The sequence below is a fragment of the Gallus gallus genome, chromosome 1, assembly GCF_016699485.2.
Source record: "Gallus gallus isolate bGalGal1 chromosome 1, bGalGal1.mat.broiler.GRCg7b, whole genome shotgun sequence".
Lineage (NCBI taxonomy): Eukaryota > Metazoa > Chordata > Aves > Galliformes > Phasianidae > Gallus > Gallus gallus.
The window spans coordinates 120642811-120657689 of NC_052532.1; the positions used below are offsets into that span (position 1 = coordinate 120642811).

The window sequence follows — 14879 nt, forward strand, 5'->3', positions numbered from 1 at the left end:
ATAAGTCAGGAAATATCAAAGTTAACAGCACATGTAGAGCTCTGACTCTACCCCTCCAGCTATTCAGTCACTAATTGTATGTTGACACAATCTTCTTTGATTAATACAATAAAGGATGATCTATAACTATACACCTAACAGTGTAAGAAGTATATAAACATGTAAGAAGTGTAAATGCCTTTATGAAAGTAGAATCTTTTCTTAAATACATAAGCTAGATAAATCTACAGTTCTGCCAGTCTTCTAATCAGTTTATCATCTGTGCTGTTCTCATGTGAGAGCCAATAACAGTACTAGTAAATCCTTGCCCAACACGAGACAACAAACACAGCATTTCTCTTGACTTAGTAAGATGGTATTTCACTAAGTATACAAATTAAGAGCATAGAAATTTCAAACTAAAGTAATAGCCATAAACCTGAATAAGTTATCAGTTCTGACCACAAGAAAGGATTTTCAACAGCATGCAAAGTAAAACTTTCATGAGAATGAGGTAAAGCTCCATTCCAGGAGATTTTCTTTAAAAAGATAAGAAGTCTATCTACTGAACTTACCAAAGTCACACAATTTCAGAACATCATTGTGGCTTATTAAGAGATTCTCTGGTTTGATATCTAAAGTATCAAATAACAAAGAAAGAAAAGATAGCTGTTAACTTCTCTATTTAATTTTGAGCTCTGTCAACAATATTATTTCATAACAATATATTTAGATATATTCATACAACCATAAACAAAGCATTACAAGACCAATTGCTCAATAGGCTTCCAGCAGTTCTATTTGTAGATATGCAGAATTTATTTGAAAGTGAAGTCTTTTGAAGTGTTTCCCAACAAAACATGGGAAGATAAAATGTGTTTAGAGACATTCCTAGAGAGCACAAGAAAATGCAGAATAGTGCATACTGCATGACAATACAATAACCTGTCATTTAATTACCAGTTAACCGGTAAAATGTTGTGTTGTGCTTTCCTGTCATTTCTATATAAAGAGTGTGTTTTCTAGTTCTAAGCCTGTTTCTTATTCCTATATGGATATTGTGGTATCTGTGTATGGAAAACTGCTCTACAAAATATGTCAAACCCTTGCCTGTGTTTTGATCAGTCTCTACTAAAATAGTATATTGTATGAGAATCCTCATTTATTGGGAACATTTGAAATGTTAATCTTGCAAAGCCAGAAAGCAAAATACAGTTTTATTAAATAAGGATAAAATACATATAACCAGATAAAAATCAAACAAGGTAAGTACTGTAATCGCTTAAAATTTAGAGGGAGCTGAACTAATGGAACTTGGGAAGATAGGCCTTCAGCAGAAGTAAAACAGAAAGAACCAAGCTTGTTCTGGGTTATTTTTCTACTAATATTTTACCAGATTCAGAAGTGAAATAACTAAATTCCCAGAAATGTTTTAAAAGTCCTCTTCCTTTAGCAACGTTTGTACTGCAGTTTTACTTCACTGTGCATTTAATACAATCTTTACTTGTACACCAAAGACAGTAGACAGCAAGCTTTATATGTAGATGGATCTAGTTCTAAAGAAATTTGAAGTCATGTTGCAGGCTTAATACTCAACCAAATTTACAGATGGTTTTGTTGTTGTTGACAAAGAGTAACTGCTTATATTTATGTTAAATGCAAATTCCTTCTAGCTGTAATGTCTTTCCCTATAGAAAGTAAACTCTTTCTGGAGCTTATTTCCATGAGCAGAACTACACACTCACCTCTATGAACGATATCATTCTTATGACACCAATGAATTGCTTTAATTAGCTGGTAGATATAACTTTTCACTTTTTCTGGTGGAACTCCATTTGGCATTTCTTCTAGCAATTCAAGCATATTCTAAATGTTTAAAAGACATTATTTAAAAGAGTTATATTTTAGTAGCTTGAACATAACCCATTTTAAGCCTTCTGAAGCAACAGAGTTACACCACCAAGTCTGGCTATGAAAAAAAGAATGTAGTTCAACATTTAGGGAGTGTACTTTAATCATAAACATAGTACTAGTGAATTTCATTCTAAAAAAGCATCTGTGAAGACAATTAAAATCAACTGCAAATGTACCACAATTCCTTAAAAGGCTGTCATCAACCCACTTAAAAATTCTAAAAAGTCATTTCCATACAAAAAGTTGCTCCAACAAATACCAGTTTGCTGGGGTTGTCTGAAAAAATTAATAAAGTACAACATTTTGTGAATAACCTACTACACTTTAACATACTGTTTTCTTAATTGTTTAAGTTAGTTCTGTCTTTCACATACCAGGCTGTGACTAATCACAAACCATGTCTATACATGAATGGGTATACCTAAAGCAACATACTACTGCTCATGAGAATAAGGTAACAGAGGTAAAAATGCTTCACAGGGTCATAAACAGTAATCTATGGAATATCCTACAGATACGCAGCTGCTGTATAAACCTTAGATATTTTAGTTACTGTAGTCCTATGTCCACATTAACTTTTTATGGATGTACTTAGCTAAAAATTAAATGTTTTAACTGGTGATGAACAGTAAAAACTGCTTAGTTTCCTCTTTGAGAAAGGATATTTAGATTTCCATTATGTTAGCAAATATCTCCAATGTTCCACAATTTCAAGTACAATGGAGTTTGTACTCTTAACTGAATGAATAATGGGCAGCAGCAGCCAACTTAAAGACAAAAATAATCTTATTTACCAAATACTGAAATGGAAATATGTATTTTGGCTATATCATCTTACACAACTCATTGTATTAAGAATTTAAGCATTTGAACAGATTTTTCATTTAAAATAAATTTATCTATGACAAATGTTTTCTTCAGCTGTATAATAACATTTGAGATTTCTCTTCGAAGATATTTTAATGAACATAAATATAAGACAAAACAAAAGGAGACTTTGAAAATATTCAGAAGTATTTCTGAGTTTTGCAATCTATGAATAAATACTGGAACTTCTGTGCTTGCAAGCAAGGTTTCTTAGAAATGCAGCTCAGATCTCAGAAAAGGAATTTTCTGTAAAGGAACTGTATTGATGTTAGTTAGATCCTTGTCCACACAGTGGCCTGTAGTTCTGGATAAGTAAGTCAAGAAGTTAGTGTTATAAATATGAATGAAAACAGTAGGATCAACGCAGTGAGACCCTACATGACAACACCAGCTAAGGGAAATAGATAAAAACGATTAGGCTAAATGTCAATTTCAGTAATCTGAAACTGAGCATTTCAGGGCTAAGGTTCCGTAAATAATACATTTTTCATCACCAGTTAAAATAAAAAATAGCCTACTGTATCATATTTTATTTAATTCATCTATTCTTTCTCATTTGAGAATACAGAAATCATCCTAGTCTTTAGATTTGAACGGCATCGTTTAGGAGAGCCTGTGGAAATTACCTGACACACCTGAAAATGCAAAACGTTCATGGACAGCAAAGTATAAAGGAAAGATCACCTTTATAATGTGGAAATGACAATATAACAGAAATGACATTAGACACATGATGTCCGTCTTTATCATTATATTCCTTTACTCCAATTTAATAACATTAGATATTGCAGCCTGGTGTATTAACATTTTTTGAAATATGCTCTTATTATGCATTTAGGTGTCTTTTATTGTTGTTGCTCTTTCAATCCACTACTAGCGTGAGCTTAGCTAATTCAACTATAGCGCCAAATTAAATATATGTCCTAGTTGGTGAGTGATCAAACACACGCCACGTATCTGGATCACAAGGAATATGGATGAAAAAAGTCACACTTTGGATGTTATGGCTAAATAAGGTCCACTACATCATGAGTTGCTAATCTGGTGAAACAGAAAATTGTCTTCTGCCAAGCTGTGGCCTAAAACAGGTCATCTCACATTACACAAGGAAGTTATACCACACACTACATTGAAAAGTATTTATGGGAAGGAACCTTTTACACAAGAGTGAAATGAACTGACTGAAAAGGAATAGCACTCAGCTGTACTACAAAATCACACTGGCAGGATATTAAATGAAAATTTGGATCAAGGGAATGAAACCTCCTGAAAGCTACATAAATACATATATTTAAGCCTGTGTTTACTTTTCCTTTGTGTATCTAGATACACCATCAAATGATTTCCTTGATAGTTCAGATATAAGGGTAAGGTCTACCACCATCGCAAAGCTTGCAAAACTAATGTAAGACCAATCTGTTCTAGGTTGTTTCTCCCTAGAAACAGACCAGGATGCTTGGCAATAGTAGGCCAATCCAAGAACATTTTGGGATCACTTCAAATGAGGTCAGGATTGGAAATAATTACAGCAATCTTTGCCAAATCCCTCTAAGCAACTATTGATAGTGGACTTGTTACAGAAATATACAAACAGAAATTGTATTTTTAACAAGCAGAGACGGAGAAGGCTGCCATAGATTCCAAGGTCAAAATCCTATGATCTTGTTTTGAAAAACGATGTCTGAATTCATTACCCAACATAACACATGACAGTGAATCAACTTTACAATAAAAATGAGGTATTTGGATGGAACATTTTCTTCACATTAAGAACTAAAATGCAGTATTCCAGCCTACATAATTTGAACATGTTTCTGTTCATATGTGGAATAACTTTTTTGTTTTAAGACCAACAAATGATGTAAAAACAATAACAAAGTTATCAGTACTGCTTTGTCACTGTAAGTGCCTAATTACAATTCAGATTGTATTAGAGTTTTCCTGCTGTTCCTCTCTGTAGATGACAATAGTTCCATATTTAAAACTATAGTCTTTTTAAAGACTTTTCCATTAAGCTGATGATTTAACTGTGGTAAAGACAGTACAAACTCAACTCACTTTTTCCACATATTCAAAAACTAAGTATAATTTTCCTCTTCTTCTGAAGGCTTCCTTCAGCTCCACTATGTTCTCCTGTTTTAAAGTGCGAAGCATTTTAAGTTCTCGTAAAGTGGTTTCTTTGACTTCTTCATTTTCTAGAGTGCAAAAGCGAGAAAGTAAAATTCATTAAAAAAATGAGTAATCAAGTGTTATGAATATTTCTTTTGATTCAAATCTCTGTATCTGGGTACTATGGAGAAAAAGACTTTTTTTTGCACTGCAGGCTCTCTGCGCTGCCTGGATGTTTCTGCACAGAAGAGATGTACCTGATGACTGTCCAGTCATCATATAACCTTCATAGTCCACACTTCATAAACACTGTGGCTTCCAGTGGAAGAAAAAACTGTTTAATAAGAAGCAATAATTTGCATTTCTCTGTTTTTCATTACAAAGAGCACAATGTACCTTCAAAAACATGCATGTATCTTCCACCTCTCGTATACCTATCATGTGCATGAAGCCCTGGCAAGGTTATGTTCTCAGCAGAAACACTGGAATGATCGTTTTCGAACAGCCTTGATCAGATCTGTTTGATTCTTAAGTGATTTTATTCTCTAAAATCAATGAGAAATTAAGACAGAAGAATCATTTTAAATGTCCAAACAAAGCTTTTAAAGGAAATTCAGCAAAGCAGACCACTGTAGTAGCCACAGAGGGCAGGCAGTAGAGAAAACAGATACAATTAATCTATAGATCTTTGATTCTGAGTCAAGAAATTGAACTATTAGTCTGATAATTTAGCTGCTAAAAAGCGTTTTACTAAAGCTTTGTAGAGTGCTTATCTTGTTTACCATTGAGGATAGCACCAACAAAACGTGAAGTACAATAGAGTATATTAGCTTTTGTTCTTCATTTAGTCAAATGAAATCCATTAACTCAGTGCAATTGCCCATGCACACTTAGAAGCCAGTTTTTTAATCTCTTAGTGCTGTTATCCACAACAGAAGAATATTAAATGGGATACGATTGCATGAATTCAGAACTAAATCCCACTTGCACATCACATACTCTAAAGACAGAGGAATAAGACACAAGGAAGAGAAATTGCTTTTCCAAGAAAGCAAAAGGCAAAAGTGGTTTTGCAGAGGAGAGCATAACACAGGTCATGTCAATGCATACCATCATCATCAGAAAACAGAAAAAATCCTGAACTGTAGCAAGAGAACAGAAGGAAGTAAAATACTATCACCACAAATGTTTTTAGTAAAAATATGTATAATTTAGAGTAATCTAAATCATTTCATTTTAAAACTGAGTGCTCAGTGCTGGCTTGCATCGGCCTGATTGCATTACTTCTTCTATAACCAGACACTTTCTAGAACATTTAGCATACATATGTCAAACAGCCGTAATTCAGTGAAACAAAAATGGCAATAGAAATAATTACTGTATATTCAGATTTGTAATGAACCACCATATTAGCAAGACAGATGTGAAATGGGATGAATCAAATCCATCAAAGGAAGCTCTGTCACATTTCCAGAAACTTGTAAACAGCTACAACTCTGAAAAGCAGCCATCAATCACATAAACCAAAAGAAAGCAAAAGCTAATGGCAATATTTTTTTGTTTTCATTTGTATACTATCTCATATCATAACCCTGTTTGGGGCCTAACGCTGGAGATTCGTTGCCTTTGATATGTACTGAATAGACATACTGAGGTCCAGCATATGATTCTGAAGTACCTTCATGACCTGGTCAAGAAGACGACCACTACAGTTAAATAACTATCAGCATCACTTAACAGGGATTTAAAACAGATTTCTGAACAGTAAGGCTAAAAGATCAGCTATATCCTCCAAGCATCTAGCAAAATAACTGCAATGAAAGACTTTTATTGCATGAAAATACAGATAAATCTGAATTTGCTGTGCCTAACCGACTCTGAAAATTACATTATGATTTTGTAACCAACAACAGCACCAGGGCCTTCCACAATTCTATAATAATACCAAAAAAAAAAAGTGTAGTTTGCTAAAATGAAGTTGCTATTTCTTTAAACCACATAATTAGACTGTTGAGCTTTCAGCTACAGCCTCAGTATATGGCAGATCACAGCTACATCATCACCTCAGACCTGGATTACTCTTCATATTACTTCATACTTGGCCTCTCTCCTTCTGTTTGTCTCTCATGTGTCTGCAAGGGATTCAGGCTAACTGTTGATGTGTGCAATACTGTGAAAGTGGAAAAGGTGCAAGTTCCCTTGTAGAAAGTGAAGCCTGCTGAAGGGAGAGCAGAATTGCTGCCTCCTCACTTAGCTCCCACGGGTTCCCAACAGCTCCTCAACTCCTCCGTCCACCACAGAGCTTTTAAGTGACCTCTCTCTGCCTCCTTCATTTAACCCTTCAAGACCACCAGTATTTAAGATCCCTTCACCTAAATGAGGGGTGATAAAGCTCAAGAACTCCACAAGCCAGCGCTACAAGAGAAATTTCTGCTGTCATCTGATCACATCTAGTCTCCAAGTGATAGGTCATACTACCATGAATGGCATCACAATTCAAGCAGTATCAAGAGGGAGGCACCAAGAAGAAAAGGTAGGTCTTTAGTCTGAATGTATAACGCAGTTCCTAAGCAGGTATGTAGTACCTTGAACATTTAGAGAGCTAATAAACCATAACCATTTTGAAGTCATGTATGGATATATGTGACTTCTTATTTTAACTGGAAAGATATTAGCAGAGCAGTTATTGACATGAAAGGCTGTGAACAGAAAAGGTTACCTTCACTGTCTTTGAATTTCTTGATAGCCACAATTTCATGTGTCTCCTGTAAAACAAAAGTGAAGAAAGCGAAATTAGCAAGATCTGTTTAGCCTTTTTTTCCTGCTGGTTTCCCTCTGCTCTCCAAGCATAAGAGAAAAAAAAAAGAAAAAAGGGAAATGTGACAATGGAAGCCATTATTAATTTGGTAAATATCTCAGTGATCAAGCCAAATGCAATGCAAAATCCCATGTAGCAGATATGCTATGCTTAGGAATTCCAGTATGAAAAAAAAGTTACCAGGTATGAATCACATTTTCAAGAGGTGTTCCTGTGACTTTTGTCACTTAGTTATTCTGAAAGCTGAACAATTTTTATCTGTTCAAAGTATAAGTGTGAGTGCCTATCCCTGTGAACTGAGTGCATCTATCACTGGGCGAAAATGATTGTCTGTTCATATGCTCCTGCAGCACCTGAATTTTAGTAACATGATGGAGAAGCTTTAAGGTCACAGAGTATGGGAATGTGAAAAGACAGGCAGTAGACTGCTTCAATTACTTGCTAAGTCAGACCTATATTACACATATTTTCCAACTTATAACAACATCCCACTATTAATAGCATACAGAGGCTGGACTGAAGACAAGCAATGAAAAATTAAATCTGTTTAGAATGTCTGATGACACACATGCTGAACAATATAAACATCTACTTCATTTTTATTTTCAAATTCTCACAACATACAAACCTGTAAAATACCTGATCTCACTTAAAATAACACCTGGAGAAACTATTGTAGCTACCGAAAAGAGCACCTAGATGAAAATCAGTACTAATCCAAACTTAAGCACCTAGGAAACAAACTACAGAATTTCCTGCTCTCTTAGCCACAAATGCTAAGTACACTGATAGGAGGTGATCAATTCTCAGAGCTCTTCTGTTCCGCACTTGGAGATCTCTCTCCTGGGGTTCCACACAGTGCTGTACTGCCTGATATTTCCTGCCACCAGAAACATGCTAGAAGAGTTCCTTGATTCAAAAGCATTTTGTTTTATTTTATTTATAGGATACACGTCCCCTGTTTTTCCATGGCGTCTACAAAATACAGAAGACATGACAGTGCTTTTCCAAAACATTAAAGTGATACATCTTTACTATCTTCTAGAAAATCCCTGATGTTAACAGTGGGAGTATTCAAGATGCTGCTCAACGTAACTGGACATCAGAACGAAAACCAGGCTTCTCTGGAAAAAGAAACATCCTGCCTGGCTACATGCTGCTCTTGAAATACGACAGAAGAAAATCTCTTAACAAGAAAAGTGTTCTTGTCTCATTTATCTCAAAGATTTTTCTGACTGATTTTTTTTCTTTTGCCTATCAAGGAAAATTCTGACACAAAGTACAGATACACAAAAATATCACTGCAAAATAGATAAGGTCACATCCTTCAGAAAGTGACACCATTCAGCTATAATTCTATAACCTCACCCTATGTGCTTATAAGAATTTAGTCCTTTTCAAAGCAACGGAAAGACTGAAAGCATCAATAAAAATCAATGAACATGAGTAGAGACAGTGATAATACTGGCTGCATGCCCTGGAGTAGCACTACATTACTGCCATTCCTCAGGCAGTGCCGCTAGTGCACTGCATCAGGGCTCTATGCTGATGTACCAAAGCAAATGGTGATATGGCATGTTCTGTGATTGACTTATGGTTTCAGTCTGCACAAATACAAAGCTCCAAAGCCAAAATTTTGCTAGAAGAAGTGAAGTCAATCACATTCTCTTCTCATGAATACTATTTACGTTTTGTAAAAACAATGGAGAAGCAAAAAAATCTGTGAACTGATCGGTGAACTGACTGTCACCCAGTCACAACAACATTCACACAGTGTTATGTAATCTTGTACATCTAAAATACATCAGGAATTTCCCTCAAGAAGCGTTGATCAGTTTCTATCTTTCTGCCATTCAACAAGACCTGGACAGGGTGGAAAGCTCAGCAGGGAGAAAAACCTCATGAGGTTCACCAAGGGCAAGTGCGGAGTCCTACATCTGGAGAGGAATAACAGCAGTACATATTACAATAAGTAATAACAGCATACATAACACAAGTAACAGTACAGGTTAGAGGCTGACCTGCTGGAAAGAAGCACTGCAGAGAAGGACGTGGTGGTCCCTGTAGACAGCAGGGTGACCACGACACAGCAGTGTGCCCTCGTGGCCAAGAAGGCCAACAGTACCCTGGGGTGCATTAAAAAGAGTGCGGCCAGCAGGTTGAGGGAGGTGATCATTCCTCTCTTCTCTGCCCTGGTGAGGCCACATCTGGAGTGCTGTGTCCAATTCTGGGCTCCTCAGATCAAGAAAGACCGAAGTTCCGGAAAGAGTCCAGCAGAGGGTCACAGAGATGATGAGGGGACCTGGAGCATCTCCTGTATGAGGAAAGGCTGAGAGACCTGGGGCTGTTCAGCCTAAAGAAGAGAAGGCTGAGAGGGGATCTTATCAATGTTTATAAATATTGAAAGGGTGGGAGTCAAGCAGATGGGGCCAGGCTCTTGCCTTTGGTGCCCAATGACAAAACAAGGCGCAGTGGACACAAACTGGAATAAATGAAGTTCCATTTGAGCATGAGGAAGAACTTCTTTACTGTAAGGGTGACAGAGCCCTGGAACAAGCTGCCCAGAGAGGTGGAGGAGTCTCCTTCTCTGGAGATATTCAAAACCCACCTGGATGTTTTCCTGTGTAATCTACTGTAGGGAACCTGCTTTATTAGACTCAATGACCTCCAGAGATTCTTTCCAACCACCGTAGCTCCCCCTTGACAAAATGTCTTTCTCTGATTTTTCAGTTTAAAAAGTAGGAAAAAACTATTTGGTTTATCTATGAAATATCAGTCCTAGCACAAGAGAACCTTCAGGAAATTACACTCTAATTCAAAAAGTCTTGTTTATTTTTAGGAAGAGACAGATCTCTTGGTAAATAATGACAGAACAGTCTGTCTGAGCTTTCATAATACCTTTACTTACTGAAGAATTGATTAGAATTTCTCCAACACATACATTTGAGAGTTTACTTGATAAGAAATGTCTAGAATGACCACAAATCCATTTCACATCTTCTGAAAGCAAAGTGTTATTTACTAACCCGCTAAGTGCAGGAGAAGACTCTTAACGGAACAAGGATTTATATTCTTAACGTGCCCCTTTTGAAGAAAATGGCCACACTGACTCCTAAGTAGAGAAGAACAAAATGAGGAATAGGATAATGATTTAAGGATACTTAAACCAGCCTGGATCCACTAGAAAACTTCAAAGTAGGGACAGTTACAAAAGCTCAGCTATTCCACTGAGGGAGGAAGCATAAAAAGAAAGGCTGAAGCCTTTAGCTAGCAGTTTGTCAGAAAACAGCCTTAAATATGCACAAGGGTGGAAAGAGACTTCCTACTTCCTCAAATGCAAGCAGATTGAGACAGTTTCTTTTGATTTCTGTATCTATGTTTTTCATAAGCAGTTACAAGAACTGTGTTCTCAGCTTGGATGTTATGAGTAAATGCTTGCGTTGCATTTAAGGAAATAATAAACAGCAACTATTTCTCACCCAAGGATAAGACAAATGTGTCAACTGAACAAGCAGCCCACGTATAATCCACAGGATTGTGGATCCCCTTGACCTGCCTCACACCTCTGAGGAATGCTGACAGATTTTATATTTTGCACTGGGTTGCCTTTTATATTTTTTTTAAAAAGTTGAAATCTTCTGATTTATGCCTTTTTCCCTTTAATTTCCCCAGAAGTCAGGGCTAATCTCAGCCTTGCAGGCTCAGCAGAGGTGCATGAAGCTATTCAGCCTAAAGATGCAGGCACAAATGAAGGAAGCCTGGGGAGTTGAGCTCAATCAACCGATGCCAGCCCCATGCAAATTCTCCCCGCTTTGTGCTGAATGCTGGGATTTCATAAACATCGGGAATTAGCAGTTTCTTTAACCCAAGGTTATCATGTTCAAATTTTAAGAGTCCCACAGCCCTAAAATATTGCTTTGAAAATAACACTTGAAGGAAGTGTTTTCTGCTGACTACTAGACTGAGGATAATGGTTAGCATTGAAACTTTCATTCTTCCAAATGGCTTTTGGTATGGTCTTCTCCAAGCAAGAAAGTACATATTCCTCCACCCCCCTCCCCCCCAAAAAATTGAACATGAATGTAATGAAAAAGATGTGAAAGACAGAACAGCTTTTAAATATTGTAAATACAGCTATTTTGGCTTTTCATGGAAAACCAGTATTACTGCAACTGTTTTTCTTTTAAATCATCTAGGCTTCATTTCATCCTATTGTAGTACTACAGTAACACTAATTCCTATCATTTTACAATTTGACACTATTGCTTAATTACAACCACAGATATAAAACGGAATAAAAAAATCATGAAGTAGCTATAATTTTTTCTGATACTGAAAAATCAGTACTCCTTTCAGTTTCAGATCACAATCTTCTTCCAATTCTATTCCACTTATTCTCCTGTAAGCCTGAAAATTGGGAAATAAAAAAAAGCTATTTAATAAATGGTATAATACTGTATTGGACAGCTACTGGCATGCTTAATTACTTTTTATCATAGAATCATAGAATCACCAAGACTGGAAAAGACCCCCAGGATCACCCAGTCTGACCACCCACCCATCACCAATCCTTTCACTAAACCATGTCTCTCAACACAACGTCCAAACATTCCTTGAACACCTCCAGGGTCGGTGACTCCACCACCTCTCTGGGCAGCCCATTCCAGTGCCTGACTACCTTTTCAGAAAAGTAGTATTTCCTAACATCCAGCCTGAACCTTCCCTGGCGCAGCTTGAAGCCTTTCCCTCTAGTCCTATCACTGGTTACACAAGAGAAGAGGCCGACCCCAGTTTAAGTTTTATAACTTAATTTTGATGTTGAAATACACATGACAATGAAGTAGAAAAAATAAGAAGAAAAAACCTGTGCTTTATGATACTGCTGTTCCTTTTTTTATGAGATTGCTGCTGCCATAAAAGCAAAGACAAGCAAGATGCACGTAGCTAAACTATTTTCCTAACTGTTTGTATTAATAATGCAACACTCCTTCCCTGGGTACCTGGTAATCAAGACAGGTAAAGCTATTTGGAAGCACTTCTGTGTTTTAAACATGCATCAATGTTATAGTCTTATCTGTCTTTTCCATTCTTTAATTTCAATTCTGAGCATCAAAACAGCAGGATTTGCTACACTTCAGAAGTTTAGCACAATTCAAACTTTAACTCAGAAATCTCAACTTTTGCACCTGATTCAACCTATTTTCTTCTGCCAGAAACCTCTAGCACTTTTCTGTTTTGTTTTTTTTTAATCTGGCACTTTGACAATTTAAGTTTTTGGCTAGACTTTGTTGTGACTGTTCTTATCAACAGTTAGATAGGTGCTTTTTTCCTGACGTGTAAGAAAAAGAAAAAAGAAAGAAAAATCAATCATAAAATACTCCAAGTTGGAAGGGACCCACAAGGATCATGGAGTCCAACCCCTGGCTCCACACAGCACCACCCCAAATCAAACCCTATGTCTGAGAGTGTTGAACTCCGGCACTCGGGGCCGTGCCCACAGCCCTGGGCAGCCCGTTCCATGCCCACCGCCCTCTGGTGCAGCCCCTGTCCCTAACCCCCAGCTGCCCCTCCCCTGACACAGCTCCATGCCGTTCCCTCGGGCCCTGTCGCTGTCACACAGAGCAGAGCTCAGCGCTGCCCCTCCGCTCCCTGTGAGGAGCTGCAGCCGCCATCAGGCCTCCCCTCAGCTCCTCTGCTCTGCGCTGAGCAAACCTCAGCTCCTCCTCTTATGTCTTGACCTCTAAAAGAAAAGACCCACTTTAAATCTGGACAGACTTGTCAAGCAGGTTTCTTCAGCTGAAACTCTTCAGGTGGAACTTGGTTTCAGATGAATACATCTAAATTCAGATATCTGCACATGAGTTAGGTGTTCAAGCTACTACTGCAGCCAGCAGAGCTGGAGATCTCTGAGCTACCGTTTGCTCTGGACATCATTCTGTTCCCCTACCAACAACATTTAAGATTCCCTCGGTATCTGCAGCACTCCCATGGTGTTGGCAGAAGAGGCAGAGGATTTATAGAGATGTCTACCTCCTCAAGCAGAAAGCAGAGGTAGGGCATACTACCCCAGGTATCACCAATAGCAGTAGAGGCTTGTGCTTAGGCAAGTCTAGCGCACCTTTCATTCCCCACATGAATATTAAACGTTAGCATCATGGCATCTCTTTTTTTTTTTTTCTTCCTTTCTTTCCTTTTAAGTTGTTTTTATCTCAGCCCACCAGTTTTTGCACCTGAATGTTTTTCAATTTTCTCCCCCCACTCTACTACAGAAGGAGGGAGGGAGTAAACTGCTTTGTGGTGCTTAGCTGACTGCCACGTTAAATGACAATGGCTGATGCATGGAAATCACATTTGGATTTTCCAGTCATGAGTAAAAACAGATTTTTAGAATGGTTTCTGTGCTGTTGTTTTTGTTTTTAAATTAAATAAAAAAAGAAATTATTTCTTAATTGTTTCCATTTATTATTGTTATTTAAGTTTTAAACTGACACCTGCTTTTTCCCATCCTGGGCATGCATAGTAGTGTAACACGGTCTTGTCCATGCAATTTAATATGTAAAAAGTAAATGTAACCAACACTTTTGCTTGGTAAGCTGGTCACAACTCACTGTATGTCTGGCTACATAACATTTGTCTACAGTAACTTTGAGTTTCCCATTCCAAGTCCTTGTCTTCATATGGTATCTCCTTTTTCCCCCAAGTAGCGGTGAGGCTCAGAAATACTACTTTCATTTTTCAGAATTTTAATAACAGTATTTAGATTGTTCCCTAGGGAAGGGATGATTGAATAGGAAACAGCCCAACACTTGTATTTTCTAGCCTTAGTTCCTTGGTTACGTCTTTGATTATGATGACTATAATACTGGGGGGGAGGGGAGAGTTATTTTTCCTCCCCAACAATGTATTTTTGTAAATGCTGTAACATTTTTGCTCCCTCACGTTTTCCCTCCTGCCCTCAGACACATTTTTGCTGACAACCCTGTGCTCTCAAAGCCATGTTCTAGGCTAATATTGTAACTGGGAAGCTCTCTATAGCTGCAAGTTGCTTCTCTTTTCTTGTCCTCAATTTTTAATTAGTTTTAGAGCCATAATAGAGAAGAATTATTTTCCTGACTTGCCACCAACCACTTCTCACTTCTGACACTCTCTACCAAACTGATTGATGTTCTACATAAATCAACACTCTTCCCTT

General features: G+C 37.4%; 1 protein-coding gene across 20 annotated transcripts in view; it reads right to left on the reverse strand.

Annotated features, from left to right (window-relative positions):
• CDKL5 (cyclin dependent kinase like 5) overlaps positions 1 to 14879 on the reverse strand; it is a 126644-nt gene that overhangs the window by 48497 nt on the left and 63268 nt on the right. For all 20 annotated transcript variants that reach the window (XM_040647995.2, XM_015272909.4, XM_040647986.2 and 17 more), the window contains 4 exons: positions 7589 to 7634; positions 4819 to 4955; positions 1725 to 1845; positions 555 to 614 (listed from right to left, as the gene is read on the reverse strand). In XM_040647995.2, coding sequence (XP_040503929.1) covers positions 555 to 614; positions 1725 to 1845; positions 4819 to 4955; positions 7589 to 7634 — 364 coding nt within the window. The remainder of the gene's footprint in view (positions 1 to 554; positions 615 to 1724; positions 1846 to 4818; positions 4956 to 7588; positions 7635 to 14879) is intronic.